The 21,062-nt window shown below is 37.8% G+C and overlaps 1 protein-coding gene across 11 annotated transcripts in view; it reads left to right on the top strand.

The window, feature by feature from the left end:
• The window catches only part of CASK (calcium/calmodulin dependent serine protein kinase), a 194,723-nt gene that overhangs the window by 133,513 nt on the left and 40,148 nt on the right, over positions 1–21,062 (top strand). For all 11 annotated transcript variants that reach the window (XM_071565695.1, XM_071565649.1, XM_071565674.1 and 8 more), the window contains 3 exons: positions 4,975–5,096; positions 18,882–18,959; positions 20,280–20,360. In XM_071565695.1, the coding sequence (XP_071421796.1) occupies positions 4,975–5,096; positions 18,882–18,959; positions 20,280–20,360 (281 nt within the window). The remainder of the gene's footprint in view (positions 1–4,974; positions 5,097–18,881; positions 18,960–20,279; positions 20,361–21,062) is intronic.

The raw sequence follows: 21,062 nt of genomic DNA, 5'->3' as shown, positions 1-21,062 counted from the left end.
ACCAGCAGGGCAGCCTGCCTCCTTGGAGTCCCCACTCCCCCCTTCCGCCGAGCCAAGACTGAGCAGAATATCCAAAAAAAAAACCAAAAGAGACAAACCTGCCCCCACCCCAGCGATCACAGTTAACTGCTTCTTTTGTTAACCGCTGGCCTGGGCAGTTAAGTGGCAGGGGAGAGAATTTACATAATAATCCCAAACTACAACAGGTTGAGAGAAATCAGCTTCTGTTGATTGTAGATTGACTGGCATAAGGACTGAATTATGATATGTAAAGACATTGTAAATGACAGCAAAGCCTTGGTTAGTCAGTTAAAAACCTCTGTAAAATACTCAAGACATAATTCCCTCCCTATTTACACAACAGAAAGAATAGTGAATAAATTATGAATAGGATAAAAAGAAGTGGCAATTGGCAGCAACTTAATTTTATATGGTTCTGCAAATCTAAGGGGATTAGAGTTTGTCACTGTCTCTTTAATAAAAACATGCTATTATTGTAATGGTTATTACAAGTTCTTCTGAAGGGTTATTTCCTGGCATACTAATTGCAGGAGACTGCCAAGAAGGTCGTGGTTTTACAGTTTTGTATTTAAACATCATCAGGCTTCCTCTGAAAGTTTTTCATTACTCAGAAGTGGGTTTATGATGGATGAAGACTTAAATGGGCATTTGGAATCTTAAATACTAAAAAATAAATACTTCTTTCACCCTCTCCAGCAATATGGAAGTCTCTTTACCTAAATGCTCATTTAGTCATGTGATCACATGAGAAAGCTCCTAATTCCCTGTGCTGCCTGTTGCATAGCAGAGGAAGCCAGTTGTACCTGCCTGCTTTGCTGAGCCTCAGAAAAGCAAACTTTTGGGATATTTTGTGATGGAGGGAGGCATTACTACTGGAGAATATGTTGGCAATTTTTGGAATAGTTTTTACAGTTCTCTTTTCCTGTTCTGGGGAGAACTAAACAGCTCTTCCCTACCCCTAAAGTTCGGTTTCTCTGGTCAAACCACTTGTTCCAGACCAGAATATCTGGTTGCCACATTGTAATAACAGCACTATTTTACCAAAGCTTTGCCTACTTCAGCTTGATGAACCAGTGTCCATGCCAGCTTTAGATGGTATTAAGAGCACAGTATGAGAACTACAAAGAATCTACAGATAGAATTCAGCTGTAGAGAGAGCTATTTCTGAATGGCCATCTCCGTAACTGAGGTAAGAGAACCTGCACGAAATACCTGTGGGAACTTTCACCACCCACTGGGTAAAGAGATAATCCCAAGTTTTTGCCTTATAAAGCAAATATGTCTGTCTGATAAATAATAGATCTGTAGGCAGAAAACTGCCGTATTCATCTCTGTCTTCTTAGAAGTAATTCCACTGACTATAAAAGGGGTCTGTGTACCAGTACTGACTGCAGGAGACTGTCAGAATCATTCTGATGTGGTTTTTCTTCTTTTTAATATATGAGAGCCCATAGTTTTCACCATTTCAGAGCTGGCAGCCCCAAGGAATCTGTAACTGGTTGCATCCATCCTTTCTTAGGTGTCCTTGGGGCAGTACAGGAAAGACAAGGTTATGTGAGTGGCCCAGAGTAGCTGCTTTAGGCACTGGGATCGTGTGTGCACTTACAGTGGGACCCACAGTTACCTCTGGCTTCTCACAGAACCAAGTCTGATGTTGATTTGGTTCCTGTTTCATGCAGAGAAGAATCTTGTGTTTGTATTACTGGAATTGCAACCTTTCCTGTGCAGTTGTGTGTGTATCTATTTTTATAGTAATTTAAGGAGCAGGGTGAGATTCATCTCACCCAAGTGTTTGGGGCTACTTGAAGGTTCTGGGGCAATGAGCAGCATTTTCTAAGCAAGTTTACTTTAGGGAGTCTTAGAAAACAGCACAGCCAGTCAAGTTAGTCAACTTCCTTATTTTTTTCTGCCTTACTAATATTATGCATCATTATAGTTTTCATATTTATAGGTTCTGTCTGTAACTGCTCCAGACTATGAGAATCTGAGCTTTTAGCTTGTATGACAGTGTAATAGCTCACTTAAATCCTGCGTTTATCATCTGTGCTGAGGCTAAAATGGTTACGTTTGCAACACTGAAAGGAGATTAAATCCTATTTCAAGGGGATACAAACTTTAATTATAATTATTTAGTGCTTTCATACTTCCCCAAAGGTTGGAAATTTGGCTTAAATATATAGAATAAGAATCTTTTTAGAAACAGTTGTGCTCCAAAGTTTGGTTAATTTTATTTTATGTAGTATCCCTTCTCTGAATTTAAAACTTCTGAAAGGTACCTTTAAGCATTTTTAACTAAATGTTGGTAACAGTGAGAATTTACGTGGTCAGGAAAATGCCTGTAAATTTATTCACTACGTTGCTGCTGTGCCATTTTGTCATGCAGGTTGCACATTATCTGTAAATACATGAAAGGTGTAGCAGTAGATGCAGCATGAGATGCAGGTTTAAAAAAGCATTGGGTAGAACTCTGAGGGATTAGCCAAGTCACTGTCAGAACTTCTCAGAAAATTTCTTAAGGACACTTGGAAACTTTCTTTTACAGTCATCTGTTAAGTGTGACCAACAAACAAAAGACCTAATGACCAAAGCTTAATGTTTTGGAATTCCCTAATACAGAAGAGGTTGTTGAGATGCAAATATTAAGAAATCATAACTTTTATTTCTGTTTGAAAACACTCGAAGTATTCCACAAAATAAAACTTGCAAAGTAAATAATACTGTCAAATAAATAACATGGTGTTTCACAGTAGGACAGCAATGCAGACAACTTTGAACACACTTCTCTCTGGTTCTGGATTTTGCTCAAGCTACAGGGGTTTTGAGCAACACTGAGCAGTATTAGAGACTCTTAAGATATCCAAGCCTCTGAAGAGAATCTGCTCTTGAGTTTTTCCTTAAATACTCCAAATACATAGAAAGGGCTTTGAACCCAGAAAGCAAAGTTTTGCTAGAAAATAAAATAATCTAAACTCTGAGCATGACAAGAGTAGAAATAAAAGAGAATTCAAACAAATTACCTTCTACCAACTGCGTCCTGGAAAGTCAATCACTTTGCATCAGGCTTGGAGGATCTCTGAGTCCATCAGTCTTGACCTGGCATACTGAAAATGTAGAGGAAATGGCACAGTCCTTTTGGGTCCCTGGGTGATGTTTTTATTCCTTGTCTTTGAGACTTACCTGCCAACTCTCCATCCTCTTACCAGCAGATTCCCAGTCCCTCCATGGTTTCCTGCTGTGTCTCTGGCAGAGGAGCATGGGTGGTTCCCTTCAGTTTATTCACCCACCAAAGAGCAGGCAGGTTGTTCTCTTTTTCACACCTCATGCACAGCAACTACCAGAAGGCAAACCCTTAATTTTATTTGCTGACAGACACAATTTTTTAAAGGAACATAAATTACTGAATCAACTGAGTATAAGTAATCAGACACACTTAAATGGACGGAGCTAAGACGTCCTACTGCTCCTGAGCCATGAGGTGAGTGAGGGCAATGCTGTGGTTCTCAGACCTTGGTGTACAGGGAATTGTGAGGAGAATCCCAGACTGAGATTTATACTAAATGTAACGCGATAGTTTCTGGATTCGTAACTTACCCTTACAAGCCATAAGGTTGCATTTTGTGCATTTTGTTATGTTTATTCCAGTTTATCAAGGTTTTCAGAGAAATAATGTAACTTTTTTCCTTGTGGGGTTAAGAGAGCATCAAGTTCTTTGGTTTTGCTACACTCTAAAAATGCAATGCAAGAGTTTGAGTTAAGGAAGGCTGGTAAGAATTGTTCCTACAGTGGAGGATGGAATTTCAAGAAATACAGCACTTTTTTAGATATTATCTACCTTGTGAAAAGGACACAGGCCAAAAAATAAGTAAACAGAATAAGCATATTGATGAGAAATTAGTGAAATAATGAATGTGTAGATTTCTGTATCCAGAATTAAGGATTTATTTATGTAAAAGCATTCAGCAGCTCACTGTCAGACACCAGCATTGCATGCAGACTGGACATGCTGTCCTGTTTCAGACGCACATCCCACTGTGGGCAAACTGATGACACAGTCTGTGGGTGTTTAGATAAGCCAAAAGTGGCATTCAAGGAATGCACACAGGTGGCAGCCACCACTGATACCTGATTTTTAAAACAACTTGTTTCCCACACAGCCACTGTGGGCTGGTTTACAATGGATTTGTGTTGTCTTTCTGTATCCTCCCCTGCTGTGAGTTCAGCTTTCCTCATGGACTTCCACCTTCCATAAAGCCTCCCATTTCTCCTGTTTTGTCTCTTTCTTCTCTTTTCATCCTCATGCCTTATAAAAATCATCCCCATCTTCCTATGACCCAAAACAATGCACTGGTCAAAAGGTGTTATAATTGTGTCTGAGATGACCAGGCCAGCAGAACAAATGGAACAAAACCCAGAGCTTCTGTTGCAGCCTTTTTTTGTCCTCTGAAGGACATAGCAGTCAGGTCTTTCTATTCCCTCCTCTATCCAAATGCTGATTTCAAAAGAATTTGTGAAAGCATTGGTTCCCTCAAAATTTTTCTAATATTTCAATTTTTTTTCTCAAAATCGTTTTTGCTGATGTTTCAAAATTTCAAATTGGCCAGCAGTTCAAAGTTGGGGTGGGAATGGTGAGGACAGGCCCATAATCCAAGTCACTCCATCAGACATCGTTGGAAACCAGGCTAAAAAAGAACAAAGCTAAGCTTAATAAAATCAGCTTTTAAACTCTCTCTTGTTCAACTATTTCTTATGTGTAATTGCACTATATATGGGCACAGTTGATACACGTATAGTTTATTCAGTGAGTTTTTCCTGGAAAAACTCCAGCTTTTTTTAAGTTCCTGTTCCAGTTGTACAGGGGAAGTGAAAGTTTCCTCTTCCAAAGTTCAGTTTACTGTGAGTCTTTGCTTTATTGATTTTTTATTCTTTTTTTTTTCCCTGTTTATTGCCCTGTAGGAGCAGTCTCACAAGTGCTGGACAGCCTGGAAGAAATTCATGCACTTACAGACTGCAGTGAAAAAGACTTAGATTTTCTTCACAGTGTTTTCCAGGATCAGCATCTTCACACACTACTAGATGTAAGTTTTCTGTGATAAACACTTTGTGTTCCTGTACCTGTTGTTCCTTGGATGGTATTTTGGTTTATCCCAAGTTTAGTACCAGTTTTTTTTTTATTTTATTTAGATGTAAAATGGAACAATTAACTAGGACTTTACACAAAAATATATTTTAGGACTGTGCATGCAGAGTATTTGAGAATATGTAAGTGGTTAATGGCTTGGCTTCAGCTAATAGATTTGCTTTAAAACAACTTCATCAGAACAGCTTTTTTCCTTTTGATAACAGCTGGATTTTAGTTTTAGTTTTAAAGGTGAATTGCAACTTTTATGGACTCATTCTTTGCTAAATAATTTTTAAGTATTATACTAATCTGAGACCCCTTCTAGGGACATTCTTCTAGGTATGACATTTTTTGTGTGAAGCACCTGGCTGTGCTTGTGTCTCTCCCACACTTGAACACAGTGTGTCATAAGCTCAGCCATTTAAATCTGTATTATTCTGTGGTTCATGAGAGCTATTACTCCATAGGACAGCAGTGCCAAACCCCTCACTGGATAACAAATTCAAAAGCACATCATGCTGTCAGTGATTGCTGTACCTACGCAGTATTGGGGTCTACAATAACGGTCAAAAACGTACCAGAAAAAACTTCCCCTTAATGTTTTTGGGGGGATATATGGATACATAATGTTGAAGACAAAGGACTTACTTTTAGACATGACCAACTTCTATAGCAATATACACATTGTACTGAGAAAAAACTCAGGGTGGACCCAAATCCTCAAAGACGTGGGCTCTGTCCACTTTAGCAAGTACTATGGCACAACAATATCAGATTTGTAGAACAAAGCAGTTGACACTGAGGACCCTGTGCTGACTTTGTCTATTTGAAGACCTTTTACTTTATGCTGACTACACTGCAGTCCTGTGGACTGAATAACCACTGGTAGATGAACAGCATCTTCTATGTTAGTGTTGTTTAAGAGTCAGAATGATCTGGTAATGCTGCATGGTGAAAAACAAGAGTGTGGTAGGTGGGCATAATCAAAAGATTAATTTCAAAAATGCACTTGTGAATGAAACCAAAAGCTCGTGTGACCCTATGGGTGATGACCAGTTTATTACTGTGTCTTAAACTGAACAGCTTGGATACCTCAGTGAATGTCACAGCTCTGGCATTGTCTGTAGCTTTTACCCAATGAAAGACTGGCAGGAATAGGAGTCATTCCAGCTATATGATCTGCAGGTAGATGATTATGGCTGTAGAGACTTCAAAGACTTTCTGAGAAGTTGTTGAATGCTTTAGTTCCCCTGTGCAGCTTTGCAGGGGTATGATCTGAATGTAAATGGTGCCATAGGTCCTTTGGTGTCCAGACTCTCTAAAATGTGGTGGATTGTTTGTACACTTCTTACCATTTCATTAATGAATAGTGGGACACTTGAATTCTGTGCATTCTTCAAGTTTAGAGGTTTCAAATCCACACATACCTCCTTCTGGAAGCAGGCCCAGCTGCTGGGTCCTGAACTGCTGTCTGGGAACACAAGGCTGCTGCTAAAGCTTCCCCTCACCATGGCTGCCCGTGTGACTGGAGGGACCAGAGACAGTTGGTTGGCTGTGAAGTGATGAGGGCATTGCTCTGGCACAGCTCTCCACAGTGCTCATCTTTGGTTTGATAACGGTGTGTGCATTTTACATTAAACAATCTTTGCATAAAACTACACAAAGCACTCAGGAAGAAGAGACTGGGAGCTCATAACTTTCCTGAATTGCATCACCAACAACTGAGCTTGCAATTTGTTTTTAAGTATGAATCTTTTTTCCCCACTGTAAGTTCATCTAACTTGTGTTCCAGATGCTTGACACTCTTCTTTTATTGCCCAATGCAGTATAGAAAGGTGATCAGGCAATATAACAAGAAAGTGAAAAATCTGGACAAGAGTAGAATAACATGAGTGTGCTAAGAACCAAAACACTTCTGTCACTCATGCAGAAAGGTTTTAGGTATTTATTAACCATTATTATGTTACCATATAACTTCTTTGGCTTTGTAAACCACATGGCCTCAGTTTCAGTATTTTGCTGCATGCCAAGTCTCCCAGACATTAACTCATATTTCTGCAATGCTTTTGCTTTCCTCTGTTCTTGACAGTACCAGTCTGGTTCATAGAACTTCATTTGTGACCTGTTATTTCTGTTCTAGTGTGTTGTAGCTTTTTAAACAAGAAAAAAGGCAATGAATTCATACAGTTTTCCCATTCTTTGTCACAGTTATTCTCTTACACAGAAAGGGATACACTTAATTGCACATTAAAATAACATATCTATGAGAATAAAATGCTATAAAAAGCATTTTTGTTTTATTATGCTATGTGGAAAGGGGATGATAGAATCTTCCCAAAGATACTTTGAACAGAATAATATAAATTCTAAAAGATTACAGTGTCATGAAATGCATATTTGAAACACTGAAGCAAATTTGAAACTGTAGCTTTTTCATGTCAGTAACTTGAATGTGGGAGTTTGGTTTCTGTTTATTCATGGATAGTCCAGTTTCTCTCTCAGATCTGTGAAAAAATCATGAACTGTACTTGGATGAAGTTCTGTCAGGGAAACTCTTTATTCCTCTCAGAGTATTTGGGGTTACTGAAGCCACCAGACCAAGTAACCTGGGCAGTGTTATATTCCACTAAGTAGGAATTTTCTAATCTGTTGCGAAGTTATGGCTGTCACTTTGCATTAAACTGCTGTTCCCCTTCCATGGCCATTTCCCATAGCTAAATTTGTTCTCATGTTCCTACTCTTTGTCAAGAGTTATCCTTATTTTTAGATGAGGCACATGAGGATAGATCATGCCTGCTACTGAAATACCTTATTTTGCTTCTGAACTAACTCTTTTTCTAAAGGCTAAAACATGGAGGACAGTCTTTGTGTTAAGGGTGCAAGTTACCCACGTGTTGGGTTTTTCAGATCACAAAATAGAAGCCCTGTTTTCCAGTAACTCATTAACTCAGGTGTTTTGAGGACAGGCACCTCTGTAGGCCAGGGAAGGCATCAGCCCATTGATTGTTTTTAGTTGATGCATTTGTGTGTGTCTGTTTTGAGCTGTCTTAAGACTCTCCTCCAATTTACTTGGGTGTCAAAGCTGTTCAAAACAAGGGGAAAAACCTTAGAAAGTAGTTTATATTCACTAAGGGGCAAATCCTGCAGTACATCAGCATATCCTGATGTAGCTTATTCAATAGTTTCATTGTGTACATTTTTCATCATTTTGCATAATCCTTCTATTGTGTTGCATGCTTTTTTCCTGCACATAAGTTACACAATTCATTATTAAAAACTTAATTTTGTTTACTGAGGAGAGTAAAGAGAAGACCCTTCTAGAAACAACCATTTAGAAATACTCACTGTATTAAAAACAAAATTTTTTAATAATTGATCTTTCTTGTAATGTAAAAGAGTAACTTTGGAATGGACAGATTTTTTTGGTTTTGTTTTGGTTTTTTTTTGTTTTGTTTTTTTGTTTCTGTCAGAATTGTGATGATCAAAATTTTGGTGAATGATTCCTGTGTGTGACTTGGAACTGTCTGGGTTTATGACTATATAAAGCTTTATAGACAGTTTCATTCTGGTATCCAATTTGGATGATAAAGGATGTAGTAAAGTATATAAATAACTTTATGGAAAAACAGAGTTAAATTTAAGTAGTGAAGCGGTTTTTTATTACACTGACAGATTTATAGAAGCCTTATCAAATACTTGAATTAAATTATTTTTTTATTGACTGTCATGAAAGATATCCTGGGAGACTTTGCTTTCTTCTGTCAGCAGTACTGGTAAAGCAGTTGGAAAGAAATGGGAAGAGGTTACTAATTTTGGAGGCCTTTGTTGTTCTGTATCATGACAAAAGACTTTAACAGTTATTTGTTTTGCAAAGTGCAGCAGCTCCAAGGCTGTGCCTAAGGAGGGAGATGTTACACGTTGTGTCTCATCCCTATCAGCGCATCAAAGGAAGGGAGGTTTGCTGAGTGTAAAACCAGAGGCTGCTGTTCTTGCCTCCTGACACTGAAGGAGACAAGAGAAATCGTTCTCCTATTGAATCCAGGAGTTTGGTCACCTCTCCAGGGACGCTTTCGTGGGTGATTCTGAATGCAGATGTCGTTGATTTACAAGTGAGATTTTTGCTCGGCAGGAGAACAATATCAGCTTTTGTGTGGCTGGGGCCTCTCTGTGCCACTGCTTTGTGTGCATCTGTCTGTCCCGAGGCACAGAGTAACCCAGGCCCAGATCTTTGGCTGGTAACTTAAAAACTTTGTTACATACAGGGAATCATTAAGGTAAGTGTTGCTATTTCTGCAACTATATCTCTGGTAGAAGCTTTATGGGCTTTTAAGAAAGTTTACCTTTTGCTGGCTGAACACATTATACACATGGTTTTAACTAAATGAGATTAAATAAAATTTAGAGTAGCCATTTGTATCATATCTATATGTGCAGCCACTGCTTTGTTATCAAGTTTGATTTATATTCACAGTGCATATATTTAGGGCACACTGATTTTTCTAGAGAATCCCATTTTTATGTCTGTTTTCCTTTGTTGCTAATGTTTCAATGAAACATCCATGGTAATGTTTCAAAGGAACATGCACTGTGCACACTTCAGAGTTTCCTTAGGGTTTCTTTTGAGCTCAGTCATCCAAACAGATTCGGTCCTGAAGTCACCCAGACTTTTAAGGAAACATATTTTCTCTTTTGCTAGAATAAATGTTTTTGGAACCTCAGTTTAGCTTCTTACATGGTTGGCTAAAGCTTTTTGCTGGATTTATTTTGGTTTGTTCTGTTTATTTACCGTCTCAGTGCTGGACATTGGCACAGTGAATTTAAATGTCTTTTGTAAAAGTTGCAGTTATTCAGCAGTGTCCAGCCATGGCTGATGGTGAAGTTCTCTGTTAGAAAATGCTTTAAAATCTTTGTGTATTTTTCCCTGTTCTGCTTTTTTCTGAGCAAAGTGTATTATTTAACAACTTTATTTTCTACTTCGGAATTGGAAAGACATTTTGTTTTTTCTCTTCAGGATGCTTTCATTTCCTTCTTCCTTTCTTTAACTATAAATCATGAACAGATTGATGGAATATCTATCATATTATATAGAAAATAAAATAAAACCAGTAACTGTGTATAAAAAGCTTAAGTATTTTCATGAATCACCTAATTTTACTGTATTTTGATTTGAATAAGGATGGCTTTCTATGTGTATCACACAGTGTGGTTCGAGGCTTTTTGAATCCACCTTGGTCCTTCCTCTCTTGAATACTGATTATGTTAAAACTTACAGGGGGAACATGTTTTGGTGCAACATGAATACTTTTATTTGCAAAACCAGATCAGAAAGTGTGTTACACTTGCCTTGCTTAAACTCCCTCATAACGTTATGCTAAAGTGAATTCCTTATAATTTTTAAAACACTTTTTCATATTTTAAATTATCCTTTATTTCATATGTTTGTAAGGAAAAAAATGGAAAATATTTGTTAAAAAAAAAAACTATATTGGCAGAAAAGCACTTTACTATTTGGGGAATCAAATCTGGCTTTTATCCCAGTGCAGCAGAGGCAGCACAGCCCCAGGGAGTGGGAGGGACTGTCCCACCCTGCAGTGGAAACTCCTCTCCAAGTAGTGTAGAAGGAACAATGACCAAGCCTTAGGGAGAACTGTTTGAAGAATTTCTTCAGCAGCTGGGCTGGATCATCCTCAGTCCATTTGTTCTCTAAAAGGTAACTTCTGTGGTAGCTCTGTCTGAAAGAACATTTAAAATGGTATTCTAGAATTTCTTCTTCTTTATCATTCTTTACAATACCTTCCATTTTCAACTTCCTTCATATCTTTGCATTTCATTTTCTCTGTTACAGGTAGGTCACTTTGCCAGTCAGCAGCATCTCATTGTCTTCTTGTTCTTCCTGTTTCTCTGCCTTACAAATTCATTTAGGGGATTTGCCTTATATTCAGTCTTCTGAGCAGAAAACATTGTTGTTGCATATTTTTATAATATATAATAGTGGTAGGTGAGTTGGTCTCTTAAACTCGAGATAAATACAAATAAGAGCCAACAGTAACTTTCACACTGATTGAGAATAATTTTTCAGAAATTTATTTAGCCACCATTTTCCAGCAATGCAAAATTCTGGGTCAGTTTGCATGACATTGTGGTAGTTACTTTGCTACACTTAACCTTTTTTCTTTTTGACTCATGTTCTGTCATTTTGAATATTTATAAGCCTGGCACTCATGGTGAATCATCAAGTGAAATTCAGCTTAATAAAGTGTGTACTTTAAATGGGAATTGCTCTACCTAGCCCATTCCTCTTGGCCTGATGTCATCTTCCCTGTGCAAATGGTGCGTCATTGTGTCTGTGCACGTGTCTGTGTGCATCAACATATCTTACTCCAAAAGCATGAATTCATAGACTTTTTCTTTGTTGTATGTGAAATGAAAAATTCCCATGATTATGTGTATTTTTAAGTTACTGGGTGGGCTCTGATATGCCAAAGAACACTAAAATGTATTCTTACCACTTGCAGAATATTTAATTAACCTCACTGATACTGTCTTCAGATCAAAAAAGATCATTTTCTTATTCATTTTCATATTTAACTTTCTGCATTTTCTTCACTTCTTACTATGTTGTGTGTAGTTCAAGTTCAATCCAGTTCCTTTCTAACAGGGCTACCTGTTGTGTTTGGGGTTTTTTCCTTATAAAGCTTCATATTTTCAGATTTATTATTTCTCCTGGAGCTTGGGACTTACTCTGGGAAATGACAACAATAAATGTTATAGCACCTGGGATACAGTCCCTAAATCTTGAATAGTACTCAGCTTTGTAAGTGCTGGGAGTTTTCTTCAGAATGATACTTCACTCTACACTTAGTTTGCATTAAAATCCCCAAAGGCAACATGCTCAGAGCCCAGGAAAGCTCTGCCTCTGTCTTTGAAGTCAGTCAGACCTCGCTGCCTCCTCCTTCCAGTTCTTCAGGTACTTGGCTGGTGCATGTTGACTGTTGTAGGTACCAGTTACCTCATTGCAGTGTATTTTTATTCTCAATATGTCATTGCAAAGAATTTACATGGATAGGGAGAAAAAAAATGGTTGTTAACTCCAATATTATCATCTCCTGGTGCAAGATACACTCTGTGTCACAAAGCAGGTGAGAAGCTTTGCCAACCCTCTGTAATCATTGTGGATTTAACTAGTTTTATGGATTAAGCTTCGTGGTTAGTGGCATCCTTTCCTTCAGGGTGGTGAACCAACCCTGATGAGTTAATTCAACAGACTGAAGTGGGAATGAACCCCATTTAGGCCTGTCCTGAGTCTGTAGTTCCTGCTTGGTCATTAGTCCATGCTGTAAGTGGGGGAACGATGTCATTCTATGTGGTGTATCAAGGTGTGAGTATATATGGAAAACACATCTTTTTAAAGCCTTTCTGTATTGATGGATTGGTTTTTAGCTGGTTATTATTGAATCATTTAGGTTGGAAAGGACCTTTAAGATCATTTATTCTGTTACCACAGCACTGCTGAGTCCACCACTAAAGCCTGTCCAAGGCTTTTAAATACCTTCAGGGATGGGGACTCCACCACTTCCCCAGGCTGCCTTTTGACAACCCTTTCACTGATGAAATTTTTCCTAATATCCAATTGAAACCTCCCCTGCAATCTCCTGCTCTTTGATAAGCTACATACATATGCCTGGCATGTCTTTAACATCTGCTGTCACTTGTTCAAACTGCAGCTTCTGCAGTCAACAAAATTCTCATCATGAGAATTAATATGGATTTCTCTTGAAATATGAGACAAATTACTAGGTTAGAGCTCTAGCTGACAGTGAACTGTAACACTGTCAGACAGTGGAGTCTGGATTCAGTATACATGAAAGAGGCATTTAGGGCTACCTGAAGTTAAATAGAATGAAAAATGTGATTTTCAGGAGTCACATAACTGTTCATTATCAATATTTCTGTAAGACACCTTGAAAATAATTAATTAATTAATTAATTAATTGAAACCTTGGTAAACGTGAAGCTAATCAAGAGGCACAATTTAAAAGAACAGTTGTGGGGGAGAAAACACACATACCCTGGAGTTTATTTTGTAAAAATATAGCCCATTCCTCAGATTTTTTACTTCTGAAGTGTTAAGGCTTTGATTTTACAGAGCAATTGAATAGCACTTGATAGTTTCTGCCAACAAGGAATATGTTCTGCAATGGAGCTAAAGTTTCTTCATGTACACTGAAGTAAAAACTTGGCCCCTTGCAAAGAAACAGAATATACAAATCAGATATTATTGAACATCTTGACTCTTGACCGTGGGGTCTGAATCACTGTCCTTGAATGTGCTTTTCACTATCAGTTAAAAAAATAAATTAGGTCACAAACTGTAAAAATATTTTATGTTCTGTGAAGACTGTAAACAGCCACATAATATGCGTAGGTAGAAATATTTCCATTATCACTTTAAATGCTAAAATTGCTTCCTGTCCTAACTAGCAGAGTAAGAAATACAGTTTAAAAGCAGCCACCCCACGTACATCAGTACAGTGGGTTCAGTGTGTGCAGCTACTGAGAATTGTGTAGTCTTAATTTCAGATTGAACTTTATGTGATTTCCCCACAGTTCAGGACTGCCTGCAGTTCCACTACAGCATTATAATCTATTGAGAGGATTTAAACTTGGATACATTTTCACTTTTAAGGTTTTGATTAAGAGATAGATACAACATTCAGCTACATAGCAGAAAGGAAAATCTCAGTGCTCTATACCTTCACCTTCTAGTTCCCCTGGTGTTCCAAGCATACAAAACATGTCAATGCAAGATTTAGATGATAAAATATTGAGTGTTAATGCGTGTACTGCCACAGGGCATCCTTTCGTGTTGCTGACACTGGTGAAGGGCTGTGCCCTTTCCTTCCAGCTGTCATGTTACCAAATTGCCTCTAATAGACACTGTGAAGGCAATAAAAATGTTTTCTGGATTCTTTTTTACATTTAGATTGCTGCAAAGGAAATGCATGCACAGGCCTTGTAGGGGTTGGGGGCATGTAAGGGAGCCTAAAATCATTTCATGTTTCCACCTTAATTAAACATACCATATCTCTCACATTCTGTCCTTTTATTTCTGTTCATTCTCAGTAAAATGAACCTTCATCATTTTCACTAAGATGCTGGAATACAAAGGTTGCTCATGCTCCTATTCTATAACTTGTGTATCACACAGAAAAGGGTTTAAAGCTGTGGAGGGCTGTAACCTGTAATGCTCTAGAGGTCACAAAGTAGAGTCTTTGATATGCTTTGGACTTTCATACAGAATGGGACTGTAACCTGTGGAATTATGCTGGGAAGTAAATTTTAGGTCTTGGATGTCAAAGTGGCACCAGAGAGCTCCAGGCACAGCCCTTAGCAGGGAAAAACAGAGGGTTTTAAAGAGCAAACTGTCTTTAAACAAAGTTGAAAACAAAGCCTCTGGTGACTGTGACCTTGTTACTGAGTGTGTTTTCCAGTAGGAATTGATAGCTTCAGGGATGTTTCCTTGAGAGCTTGGAATCCCAAGGCAAGACACACCCCTGGGAACAGTACGATATTCTGCATGGAAACAGAACTGGCGGAAGAAAGAATGGCATGGTCTAGCAATTATCTAATTGGCTCTTTAGTTTTAGCTCTTCCTTGATATTACTGCTTGTGAATATTATTTCATTCAGTGGGTCATGGACTCCTTTCAGACTTGCAGGACACAAAACCTCAGGGGTAAGTGGAGTACCAGGATGGGGAGCTGTGGGAGGTAACAGCAACAAGCCTATTTGTTAGAGGATGTTTCTTTGCAAGGGCAGCACCCCCACATGAGAAGTTTTTAGATGGTACAAAAACCTAAAATGATGAAAAACAGGCCTCTAATATCACTGTGTTACATACAGTTAAGTTGTTCAGAAAGCAAAAGTCAAATATATAAGGACGTATTTGAAGGATTATTTTTAGGTATTTCAGTTTGGGGGTTTAATATTTAAGGTTGGCACCCCAGTACCTGTCTGAATGGCAACTGCATCCCCCCAGAATGTGTGTTTGTGTTGAAAGATCTTGGGGGGGGTTATGCTCTAGGAGTTCAATAGCTCTTCTTTTAACAAGTGTCTGATTTGCTTCACAGAAACTTCCAGATTTTGGATAAATAGAACACTTACTGATTTCACTGTGTAATCTAACTTTGACTACATTCAAGATTAGATGAGTCAGTGAGGCTGAATTTCTGCCACTTGTGACATATCCAAATGTTTTAGTGTGACATTGAATGGGAGTTGTGTTGGGACAGTATTCTGACTCCTCTTACAGGAAATGGTTAAAAAGAAATTTCTGCACATCTGAAAAACTAGTCAGCAGAGGAGTTTGTTGTTTTGTCTCGCCTGCCTGATTGTGGATTAGGCTCTGGGCTGTCTGCTTTAAATATCAGCAGAAACGAGTTCCCTTTATACAGGCAGAAGGCAAAAAGTCTCAACTGTGCAAAAGCTGGTGAACTGACAGCAACACTCCTTGACAACCTGTGGGTATTCTCTTCATGGCTTTTGTGTTCTAGCCTGCGGAAATTAAATCAAAATTTGTCTTTTTAAGAAGCAGTACTATTTTGTTCATTAGCTATAATGTCAATTTATATTTGTTACATCAAGTTTAGTTAATGTATGGGTTGGGGTTTTTGAGGTTGCCTAGAGCAAGCTCTCAGCTTTGATTTTCTGTCCAGAAAATGCAGAATAACTGGTGCTGAGGGGTGAGACTGAGAGGCAAAGTATTCAGAAGTCTGGAGATGCCAAACATTACAAATGCTGTTTCATTTTAAAAGATTTTTTTTAATTCTTAAAAATTTTTAATTGTTATGTTTACACCTGTTGCTCAGTGAAATTGTTGGAGGTTGGGCTCGTGGGCTGAGTGGCCAGACTTATTTGCTGGAAAATAGACACTTCCAGCAAAAAGAAAGGCCATTATTATGACAGATACAGATTTTATCCTGCTGTAGGTCTGTTGGTGTTACATAGAACCGAATTCTGTTGAGGACAGTGGAGAGTGAACCAGTTCGTTCTGTTCCACAAGAAACCCCCGCTGATATGGTCCCTGAAGGACTCACACTTGCAGGGCTGCTGAAAGGTGACAGCATTGGAAACAGGCTGGTTCTCTGTGGTTCAAATTGAGTGGCTCACTGCTCATAGGACTGTGTTCTGTACCACAGGAGGACAGAGAGCCTGGCTGTGATTGCCGTGGATGTTCAGTCTATGTTGTGTGCAAACAGGTTTCATTCAGAGTTTTCTTACACATTTTGTACAACATTCATGTAAAGGTGTGTTGGATTCTTGTGTCCAAGAGAACTACTGTTCTTTTAATGTGTCTAAATGAAACCTCTACATTCAAATGCTTTCAGAGAGGTAAACTCCTTATTCTAAATTGCATCTGCTACAGCAGTATTTAAGTGCAAAAATCTTGAAAAGTATTGCAAACCCACTGTTTTTCCAAAGACTGCAGAGAAGGTGGGACTTCTTCACCACTTCTGGTGCATTAATGCACAATATAAGCTTTGCTCCTCTTACCATACATAGCCTGGTCCTCTTGCAAACTGAAAGCTCCATGAACTAACTTGAATTAGAGTATACCATTTCAAAATTAAGAGAGATGCTTGTGCTAGTGAAGCCACCAGAAATGCATCCTTTCTCTAGGTGAGACTATTCTACCTCCACCATGAAGGGATCCTGTGGCTTGGGTAATATATCAGCTTTAAACCTTAATGCAAATATGAAGGGGGTTTTTAACTACTGTCAGAGTTCCTCCTGAGAGTTTGGTGCCTTGGAAGCAAATCTCAGTAAGCAGCAGTCCTTGAAGATAAAATTTAAGTGCCATGTCTCATCCTGAAGGAGCTGTGGAAAAATTAATGCATCCTTGTTTAGTTTGAACTTTGCCTTGATTTTTTTTTCTGAACATTCTTAGAGGAACTCTGCTCTCTGCTTTCCTTTCTGCCTCCTTCCTAATCTCAGAAGATAACTCTCCCATGATAGTGAGAAGAAATTGTTTCTGTAAACTGCTGGTTGTTTTGGATCATAACAACTTGAAGGAAATCAGCAACTTCAGTGACTTAGATTTCAATCCTTGCTAGAAATAAGTAATGGAAATATTTTCATGGTAACTTTTCTGTAATTTCATTAATCTTAAAGAGAATATATGTGTAACTTACAGAAAAAGGCCTTCAATAGTATTCATGTTGGGTATCATGCCTTTTTCTGCTGCTTTGTTCAGTAGATTGTGCTTGATGCAGTTTCCTAACAGGTATATAAGAGTGATGCTTAATAATTTGGAGTTGCTGGAGTTGCATAGTTTGTCTTTATTTATTTAAGAAAAAGTAACAAATCCTTGTGAAATGTTCAATATGTGCATTGAATTATTAACAAAGGAAAATTATGAGCATCTTGGACTGCACTTATACCAATTTACTTACCCTCTAAGGCTGAATGGTGTTTCATGTGAGAAAGAGAAGAAGGCAATTCTGTCTTCTGACAAGATTCCCTTTTTCCAACATCCAAGGCTGTTCTAAGCAAACAGTGGAGCTGTGGCTTCACAGGAGAAGCTCCTGAGAACTCCTTGCTGAGCAGCCAAAATGAGGGGTTCTTGTCAGCTCATCTTTCAGTGTTAGGATTTCATGAAGGTTGATGAGTCCCTTTTCTATTTTGAATGTTTGTTTACATCCACTGTTTTGAATTTCAGTTGAATTTTGAGTATTTTCAAAGGGGAGAGATTCCCCAACTTCCCTGGGCAACTTGTGCAGTGTTTCACCACCCTCACTGTGACAAAAATTTCTTGTAATTTCCTAGAAACAGTTATTTGTGTCTTTTTTCTGTCTTATATTTCAAAGTAGTCTAACATAAATAGGAAATAATTACAGGCATGACCATCTTTATATCATTTGAAATGTAAGCCAAAAAGTTTTTATTTGAAACTACTGCCTATTACAGTGCCTGCTTATTCTTGGGTATACTTTTATTCCTTTAAAACTTGCACAATGTGTAAGGTTTGTATGATAAAGAACCTGTATATCTACCTCTAATTTGAAACCAAAGTTCTTTCTTCTGTTGTGTTTTGCATAATTGGCTGGTTTTTAAAAGATTTTTTAGAAAAAAATAATTAACCTGGGAGGCTTATGGTAGCCTATTTAAATACACTGACATTCTTCTGTCCAAAAGAAAATCCTAGTAAAATAAGTGTACTCTTTTTGTGTGTTTTTTTCTTCTCCAAGTCTTTGGCTTTTGTAGGATTCTATCTTCAAGTGTATTTTCCCATATTCTTAAGTTTACATAAATTACTGCTCAAAATGTTTGATGGTTTGATTTATTGAGACAAGTAGGATATGCAGATTAATTTGTTTTTACAGCAGAATGTGTGATTTATAGCATTTATTCAAGATTCACAGGATCGATTCCAACAGAAGGATATAGTTTCTGTAAATCTGTGGAAAAAGCATGGGAGGTTTGCAGAATCCCTTAACCCCCTGAACTTTCCCATGTCATCCCATGAACTCGGAATCTATGGCGCCATTCAAATCAGGAAATGTTTAGAAACCAAAAGCCAAAACCCTAAGCTGCTGGATTTTGTGTACAAAACATCTGTGGGGTTTGCAGTTTAACAATCATCCTAATCCTGGTAACATAAGCAGGCTATTGTAATTAATTGTAATCATTAATTTATATAAAATAGCATATGATTTCAGTAGTTTGTTTTCTTGTTATTTCAGCTTTATGACAAAATAAACACAAAATCTTCACCACAAATCAGGAATCCTCCAAGTGATGCTGTACAGAGAGCCAAAGAGGTAATGGCTTTAAAATATATTTTTTACTTTGAAAGTTTGATTGTATTTAAACTTATTTTACTTCATTAAGATCTGTATTTCGGCTCATTATCTGGATTTTTTCTAGAATGCTACAGTTGCTTACTAAAGTTATGTAACAAGTTGCATGAACTTACAAAATTCCATTATGTCTGTAAGGATCACGAATATTACTCAATTTAATCATTTTTACCTTTGCTGCCACAATAGAAGTGTTAAAGGGAACCCTCCTCTTGAGTAATTGCAGCATCTTTCGTGTTCAGTTTATTCATCTACAGCAGAAGTTTGATGTTTATGTGGTTTAGTCACAAAAAAAAAGTATCAGCTTTTTAAAGTGAAAGAACAAGTTTATCATAGAAATGTCTGAGAAGACCTGAAAGTGCAGTGAAGGTGGCTCATTAAGATAAATGACCAAAGATAAATAAGCATAGGTGTTCTTAATGTTTTACACCTGGCAAATAGCATTTTATTTGTTTATTTCTTTCAAGTGTTAAAAAGAAAAAACTGTGTTATATATTATCGGTAAAAATTAGTACAGTTGTTGGGGGTAATGTCCTAGGAAAACACTGTTTATAATGCTATCAGAACAGAATGAACATCAAGACTTTAAAACTCTGTGTAATAACTGAAATCACATTGGTAGATGCCCTGAAATCCTGCTCAGCAGAGTTTTCTGGCAGTTAATCCTGGGAGGTGCTTCCAGAAGCAAAATACTCTGCTTTCCTTGTCCAAATGTGTGAAAATAAAGGTGTAAGAAACAGGAGAAGGAGTTAAAGCTGATTTACTCCATCCTCCTTCCCCAGTGATTAGCTGAGGTATGGCTCATATTTTACAAAATCTGGAGATGGAGGTGGGGTAGCAGAGGGCCTACCTACACTTGGTGCCTTTAACAATTGGCTTTATGAGTATTTTTAATTCTGCTTTTAGCCAATTGCTTTAATAAATTGAGACCCTGTGTGTAAGTAGCACCTGGTGAAGGTCATGTGCATCACTTATTGGCACTCCATTTCTGTCTCCATGTATTTAGCTCTTGGAGGAATACTGTCAACTGAGAAAAAAAAAAGAGAAAGAACAACCATTTCTTTCAAATTTCTGCTTTAATCTATTTCAGAGAGAGAATTGGAGTGAGGTATTTTATTCTCTTGAGGCAGGGTGAGGTCACATTCTCCTAAGCCCTTTCCTGTCAAAAACGATTGTATAATCATTTGGGGATACTCTGACTGAGCAGGGAGGGGTTTCATTTGTTTAATAATTTTATTTAAAAGAAAGTTGCAAAGAGCATTTCTCCTGCTTATCTTTCAGGTATTGGAAGAAATTTCATGTTACCCAGAGAACAGTGATGCAAAGGAGCTAAAGCGTATTTTAACACAACCTCATTTCATGGTAAGCAAATTCTACTCTTGTTGGTTTGTTGGAGGGGTTTTGGGGGATTTTGTTGTTTGGGGTTTTTTTAATACTCTTTATGTTAGAAAACTTCAGTAAGTTCTCCTTAAAATCCCTTAAGTGATGAAACTGCACACAATATACCTATTAATAAGTATTTCTAATCTGCTGGTCTGGCAGAAGAATTACTATTGCTGCTACTATTGGTCCTCCTTACTGGGCTGAAAACTGTCAGTAGTTTGAAGTAATCTCATTATGGAGCGGTTTCACTGTGTTTTGGGGAGCTGTGTTGCACATAGGAAGAAGAATGAATCCTTTTACATGTCCGTAGGTAGAGCTGGGATCCTTCTTTTGCTTTTTCCCAAGGTCTTCTTAGGATAAAGGTGTGTAAATTCACTGCAAAATAAGTGTTGATTTAGTATTATTTTACAATAAATCAATAGCATGTACGTCTAGTGAATTTATTTTATCAACTCCTCGTTTGTCTGTTTCCCAAATCTGATTTGTAGGCAGTAATTGTCCTCAGTTCAGGGATGTGGCTGTTTAATAACTTGATTCAAGTTACTGAAGTCCAGTCTGGTGAAAATACTTGAGGGATTTATTTTGCTTATGCTGTAGATCAAGTTCATAAGTTCAGAAATAAACATTTGCTTAAATCTACTGTACACTCTTGTCAGTTCAAAATCATGAATTTGACTTTCC

This window comes from Pithys albifrons, chromosome 1, assembly GCF_047495875.1.
Source record: "Pithys albifrons albifrons isolate INPA30051 chromosome 1, PitAlb_v1, whole genome shotgun sequence".
Taxonomy (NCBI): domain Eukaryota; kingdom Metazoa; phylum Chordata; class Aves; order Passeriformes; family Thamnophilidae; genus Pithys; species Pithys albifrons.
This window is presented reverse-complemented; position numbering and strand designations above follow the sequence as displayed.